A 7,462-nucleotide genomic window follows, 5' to 3' on the forward strand; every position below is an offset into this window, starting at 1 on the left:
AAAGAAACACCATTAAAACATAAGCATGTAAAATAGCATAAAACAACTCCATGTTTAGATTCCAAACTGCTCGGGTGACATTGGTGACACTACCGTAACTGTGTGTACGGCTCAAAGGAGGAAAGCGCTCTATTTCCGCTGCAGCAGCGAGAACGGGCACGTCTAAAAAGAAAGGAAAATGTGGACAGTATAAGGGCAAACCGAGGCGAGAGACGGAGCATCGAACTACGTATATCGTCTTCGTTGAGCTCCGTTGCCAGGCAGTTGTTAGTATTTTAAGTTCCTAAACGAATATTTGACAGTTTAAGGGTCGTTTCGAGGTTAACTCGACCCCCCTTGTTCTGTGGCGGTTCGCTTTGAGGAAGCAGCTCGGCTAGCCAGCTGAATTAGCTAGTTTGCTCGCTAGAGATGGGGACGAGAGCGAGTCGTCTACAGGAAGACCCGGTTCCCTCCGCTTTTGGAAAAGATGGCACAAAGCGGGATTCGTATCGGCGATCCCGCTGTACCAGGCCCACCAGTTTAATGGTCGACTTCTCCGGGAGCTTCGAGGACACCGAGGCCAACCGGAGCCGATCGGAGGAGGGTAGCGACTCGGACCTGGGGCAGCATGGGGCGAGCGCCGACGGCAGCCCCGCTGACCACCACAGCATCCCCTCTAGCATTAGCCAGGCGTCACCTGCGGACGACAACAGCGAGGGCAAAACTGAGGAAGACGGGAATATAAGCCCGGAGCCTCCAGTGGTCGCGGAACTTCAGTCCGGAGAGGAGACAGGCCGCACGCCCCACCGCACTTTTTCCGAGCGGCTGCCCGGGAATCGGCACTCTTCCGCCCGCAGCGTGGGCGCAAGATCTGCCCGGGTCCGAGGCACACACCAGCGGCCGGTGTCAGAGGCTTGGATCGGCCTTTACCGTGTTAACAACCGTCATGGCAGTAAGTTAACACATTGACACGGTGTAGTGGTATTTTATATACAAGCGTTTTGTATTATTTAGGCCGCATAAATAACTCTGGTGATTTCCATCAGTAATGATTTATTTATTTATTGCGATAAACCTTGTTTGTAGATGTCAACACAGCTAACTCATGGATAGTGTTGGAGCTTGGCATGTCAGCTAACGGTAAATTACTCAATACCCCAACGACAGAAAAGGGAAGTAAAGTATTTTGATTAAGCAAGAGAATCATTGACAACTTTATGTAGCAATAATAGTAAAACAAGGCATCATCTAATACACAATATAATATAATATTATAATACTATATCTAGCCTGTAAGGCCAAAATAAATAAATACAATGTGTGTGTGTGTATGTATGTATATATTTATTGGACTGTAAATATTGCACAAACTCAGGCATTTTGTCTCATGCAACACTATGAATTTTGCATCAAAATACCTCCCAGTGCAGCCCCCACTCTTCCCCAGTTTGAAATTAAAATGGATTATTTAGGGAATTTACATTCCTGAACAGATAATCTCTTTTCCCGTGCTTGCATACTGAAGAATATCATCAGAGACCCTATTGTATGAACCACAGTTGTGGCGTCAAACTGGACCTGGTGACATACGAGCACGTTCATATCACAAGGCCTGATGACAGTGATTGTCACTGGCAAATCCTGCAGTATGCGAGTTGAAAACATTAAGTATCCAAGCGCCTTGTTGTCAAAGCGCAATAAAATGGGAACTTGTGTTTGCACAGGAAGTGAAAATGCACACTTGGTCTGACAATCGGCGATGGAGGTGGTGGTGGCAAACATGACATTGTGGTCCCAGTCCAGCCCTCTAGCAAGTGTGGGGAAATGGGTCACAACTTCACATACCCACTCACAGTTGGCAGCGGCTCATAGATGGAGGAGGGGAATGTAGGGCAACAAGTCTGTCCCATCCACTCACTGCCGTGGCTATTCTTCCACCCCATGCCACTGTTTTGCATGGGGCGCACAGTCAAATAAAGTTTCAGACTATTTTGGGTCAGTTACACTCGAGGTCACATGACTCGCACCATCTCCGGGATTTGAATGACTAATTGTGTTTTAGCTTGCTCTTCGGTTTGCCAAGTTGGCCTGTATAATCTTGATGTCCAAACATAGCACAGCGCGATGTGCACATCATCTATCATTAATGTCCCGCTGTGACACGGTGTGCTGAACTCGGCTCTGTTGTGTCTCTGCTCTGCGCAGATATCCGCTGTCCTTTCTGCTCGAAGCCCTTCCCGGGGGGTCGGATCGAGGATCACCTGTTGAGCTGCCTCACGTCTCCTCCCCTACCATACAACAGTAAGTGTTCTATCACAGAAGTGGCCAGATGCCTGTGTTTTTTAAAAGGCTGGAAACTCTTATGGTGTCTTTGTGTGTACAGCGGATGTGCTCAGTAAAGACAGCGGAGAGTGCTCCATCTGTTTGGAGGATCTGGTACAGGGAGAGACCATCGCCAGGCTGGCTTGCCTCTGCGTCTACCACAAGAGGTAATAACGTAATGTACTCGCATTATTACAAAGGGCAGACAAATACAAATGTAAAGAGGGAACTAATACATGCAAATGAGTGGAAGTGAGATTAAAAGCAGGTGTTGTGCATATGGTTGGAAAATGTGTTTGGCTGTTTCCAGATCTGAAAAAAAAATAACAACTTATGTAAGGCCATTCAAAAATAAGGAAGTTGTTCTGTGTTAGCAAGCATTTTCCAAATTTGTCTATTGACTATCTATTTTTGAACTGAGATAATGGATGATGAGTTCAGTCAGTGTAAAAGCAAGAATCTGTTCACATTATGGAGCAAAAGAAAATATAAGCAGTTTGCTGCTTTCACAGAGTTTTGGCAGCAGTTTGAAACCCCCACTGTTTATGCATGTTTCAGTACATTTACCATTGCGCTGATTCCAATTTTTTAAAGCATCCACTAATGTTCAGTACTTTCGGTTTTCCCAACTTTCAAAAAGCCATCTTCCCCATTTCAGTAGAGCATGAGATTGGACTTGTTGAGACTTGAAATTTAACAAGATTAGGTAATCTGTCATAAGAAAGCCCCTGATTGCTATTTCCCCATATCCTTGTCTGTTCAAGCAGTTGTACGTGCTTAACTGTGATATCCAGCAGAGAGAAAGTTGAAACTTATAACATCTTTTGTGTTTGTGTGACTGCTGTGTAATGCAATTCTGGTCCACACAGTAGAGGAACTGAGATTTGTAAAAAAACTACTTTAAACTGTAGAATGTAAAAGAGACTGTATTGAAAATGGTCATACAGTCCATGTTTTAACAATGAAATTGATATAATAATTATGGTAGGTCTAAAAAAAAAAAAAGAAGATAAATTGATTAATTAAGTGATAAAGCGCATCACATCACATATTTGCCATTTTTTGCTTGAAATTGCATCAGCTGTACTAGATCACTACGCTTTTTTCAACTTATATCTGGTTGCATTTAACATGACAGAGCTCCTTTTAAACATATTCACAGCCCAGCAATGACATTTAGTTTGCTTTCACACTCTCAGTAAGTGGATTAAGCCTTGTGGGAGACGCCACATTCAACATCCATCATTCACCAACATGTAATGTCTTTGTGTCACAACCCCGGGCTCTCTGTCTCCCTGCAGCTGCATTGATTCCTGGTCCAAGGTGAAACCTTGCTGCCCTGAACATCCCTTTGATTGACTCGCGGGTCACATGCATTCTGCACAGTGACCAACCCGACTCAGGTAAGACTAACTGCAATGTTGTTGCAAATAACATTTTATTTTGGTATTGATAACAGATGCTCCTTTTTTAGATGGCTTACTTCAAAGAAACAATCACAGAGTATGAGGATCAAGTTACTGTACATTAATTGTAAACAAATCCTCGGATGTGAACAGCATGAGTCTAGATGCGGTTAAAAAAATCACAGCATTTAATAAACATAAGATGCAGTTGTTGAGGCGTCAAATACTGTATCCATGGTAACAGGCATAACACATTCCCACAAGAGTTTACACTGAACACCAAAGTAGGGGGTGCATGACTTATCTATATTATTTTATATTTAGGTAAGACACTAGAGTTGCAACTAACAATTATTTTCACAATTGATTCATCTACCGATTATTCTCACGTTCAATTGAGCAATTGTTTTGTCTATTTAAAACAGTGAAATGTCCTTTATGATTTCCCAGTCTATAGGGATTTCTTCTTTTGTCTGACCAACAGTCCAAAAGGCAAAGATATTCCATTTATTGTTATTAAGTTTATTTATGGATGACAGAGAAAATAATAAAATCCTTACTTTCGAGAAGTGTGAATAGGAAGTGAATGTCTTTTTTGCTTTACAGAGCAACATACGACATTGGGGAGCATTCAAATATCGTAAAACAACCATTAGTAATGTAAAGATGTGGTGGAGTAATGTCGACTATAGAAGACACTCTTCCTCTGTGCTTGTATTTCTTATGAGCTCGTCTTTGCTGTGTTGACATGGCCGGGTGGGCTCTTCTTCCTCACCTTGCTTTTAGTGCATGTTCGTGCACGTGAGCGTGCCCCGGCGTACTCGGTCATGGCTGCCGCTCTGCATTGCTCCCACATGGCGGTTTCAGCTAACTGACCGCGTCGTCGTGGAAACGTAGCACCCATCCTCTAGTACATGTTGACAACTTTGTGTCGGCACATATTGATAAAAAGCTCATGTGCATTCACATCGATATCAGTTTAACAGAGTTCACTGGAATCATATTGTGATGATCATATTGTTTTGTATTGTTTTATATATGTGTCATATAGCATTGGGACAGACAATTAGTTTGATGTAATTTTGTGTGGATTTGCCACATTATGATATATTATAGAAAAGAAAATAGGATAAATGGGATTTTGAATTTGACCATATTGCCAAACCCTGTTGCAGTTGTAATTGATTACAGTATGCATTACTTTGGCTAATGTTCACTCTCTTTTTCTGCCCTTACAGGAGACTACACTGAACCCCAATAAAATCCCAATAAAAATGTGTAATTGAACAAATCAAAGCCCACTGTCCCTCTAAACCTATATTTGAGTGGGAAACACACGATCCTAAGAAGAGCTTCCAGTTAGCGACACCCAACGCTCTCCCGTTTGGATCGGTCCATTTAAACTGGGTCTAGGCCATTTCAAGCCGAACTCTAACAGTAAAAAGAGCTGCTCCGTCTCCATCTAATCTCTGATCGAGAATCTTGTTGGAACACAAGTGGAGGAGGGAGGGAGGAGGTTCCCTTTCCATGTCACAGACTTGTCTTAAGTATATAGATATAAAATTATTATTTTTGTTTTAATTTCAACAAGAATGATGGAACTTGCCCCAGAAAGATCTTGAAGTTGGGAACACAAAAAGGTTAGCTGTTACTCTGGATCCTCTCCTGTGTATCTTCCCCCCCCCCCCCCCCCCCTCGAAACAGGATTGCTCATTTTATCAAGTATTTTGCAGAAAGAGTATTGTTCCATGTCATACATTGGATGAATGTTTTATTTCCTCGGGTAACCCCAAATCACCAACCAACCTCACACCGAAAGCATGAACTGTAACCACCTAAACGTTGCTTTATTTTTTAACCAGCTGGAGGTTGATGGCTTGATTTTGGCTGCAGTTACTTGGTGTTTTCTTTTTTTCTATCACCTGTAAACATTTCAGGGGAAGTTTGGGGGCTAATTGTTTTTCTGAGTAGGTCAGTTTTTTTGTAGGTGGTTAGTTGACGCTGAGTTTAACGTGCTGCTACTTGCTGAGTGTTTAGGAAGGTTGTAGGTATTTCATAGGGCCATAGTAGCGCACCAATCCTAGCACTTTTGTCCTTCAAGACTGATTTATTTTTATTTTTTCCACATAAGATGTGTGTGTGTTGTGTGTGTGTGTGTGTGTGTGTGTGTGGATGGTGACCAGGGACAGGACATGTCCTGAGCATGACTGTGTATTCAGGAGAGTGCGACTTTGCTTGTTTGTTACTGTAAATTGCCCAGACGTCTGCTTGGTCAAGCGGGTTACCCTTTTTAATTTTTTTTTTTTTAACTACAGTCACGCTGGCAAACATATTGTTATGTGTGACCTTGGTACGCAGCATAGCGGCTCACGAGGTTCCGTTGTACTTTGAATGCGGTTTGGGTTTTTCTGCCATTACCCCCCCTTTTCCCCCTCCTCCCCTTTTCCCCTCCTCATTTTCGAACACTGGGGTATAGTTGGAATTTTTGGGATTTTTCAGACCAGACCCCAAGCGACAGTTTGGCCATCTGGTTCTGTTAATGCCAGACCGAGGAGGGATAGAGGGGCGGATGGATTGAGAGATGTATTTTTGGGGCATGTTTACACCATGTGGCATCTGCCTCTACCCAACACTGGAGGCTATGGACAGCTGATGGTTGATTATTACATAACTAGCCCCCCACCCCCTTTTTTGGAGTTTATATATTATATCATCACATTATGGTCATAATTATTGCTAAATGTATTATATGCTTTCCTTTGCCTTTTTTTGCGTGTGTTGATTGCCTTTGCCTGGTGAAGGGGTTCTTGTTCAAGCAGGTATTTGTAGTGTTTTTAGGGCTGAGCTGAGGTGGAAGCCCAACGGTTAGCCTGCTCAACAGATGCTGTCTGATACAGGTTGGACACATGCCAGGGGAAAGAACAAAAACAGGAATTGATTGCTTTTTGCTGCTCCATGTGTTTAAATATCTGTGCTCACAAGTGGTATGGAATGGTTTTGAGGTCCCCCCCCCCCCTGTAGTCTGAGGTGCTACAAATTGTTTGGCCACTAGAGAGCAGCCTTGTGCATGTTTCTCTTTTTTTTTTTTTTGTATTGGAGAATAGAAAACTAATGCCAAAAGTCTGTCCGTGCATTTGGGGACATTGTGTGAGAGATTGCGGAAGACGAGCCGCATTGATCATTAGATGTTACATTTGTTGTGGTGATAAGTTATGATGTTGTATTCTTTGGCTGGGAGGGTGTGTGTGTGTGTGTGTGTTGGGGGGGGGTTGGTGGTGGCGGTTGGGTTGTCAATAAAAATAAGACAATCTAAAACCCCACATTACTTGCTTACCCCCTCTAAGCTGTGTGGTGCAATACCTCAATCATTACCAATGCTAACTAAACGCTTTGTGTGTAAACTAGCTCCTCCAACCAAGGATGGTATTTTGTATAAATGTCCCGAAACCCTTGGTTTTGAATTGCGGGGCACTGATCCCACATCTGCCCTGTGCTTTTGAAGTCGATGTAATAGATGAGAATGTTTTTCAAAGAGTCACCACAGCAGTATCTGCACCCCCAAGATATGGACAATCTGCCTTTACTCTGGTATAAAAAACAAATTGAATTTATTTATTAAATTGTAAATATGTAATGCAATTCAAGGAAATGGCTTGGTCTTTGTCTGTTCAATATACTGTTTCTAAGCTCCAATCTTTTGTATGTCTCAGAAATTGTTTTTATATGTATTTTTTACAATAAATATGTGTGAGAGA

At 42.6% G+C, this 7,462-nt stretch overlaps 1 protein-coding gene across 1 annotated transcript; it reads left to right on the forward strand.

The window, feature by feature from the left end:
• The first annotated feature begins 125 nt into the window (after positions 1-125).
• Positions 126-7,462, forward strand: LOC311012675 (uncharacterized protein). The gene is made up of 5 exons (XM_084008283.1): positions 126-931; positions 2,185-2,280; positions 2,363-2,468; positions 3,603-3,704; positions 4,946-7,462. Exons 1-4 carry the CDS (start codon positions 409-411, stop codon positions 3,658-3,660), a joined length of 783 nt encoding a protein of 260 aa, XP_083864409.1. The 5' UTR covers positions 126-408; the 3' UTR covers positions 3,661-3,704; positions 4,946-7,462.

The sequence above is a fragment of the Eutrigla gurnardus genome, assembly GCF_963514095.1.
Source record: "Eutrigla gurnardus genome assembly, chromosome: 4".
NCBI classification, from domain to species: Eukaryota; Metazoa; Chordata; class Actinopteri; order Perciformes; family Triglidae; genus Eutrigla; species Eutrigla gurnardus.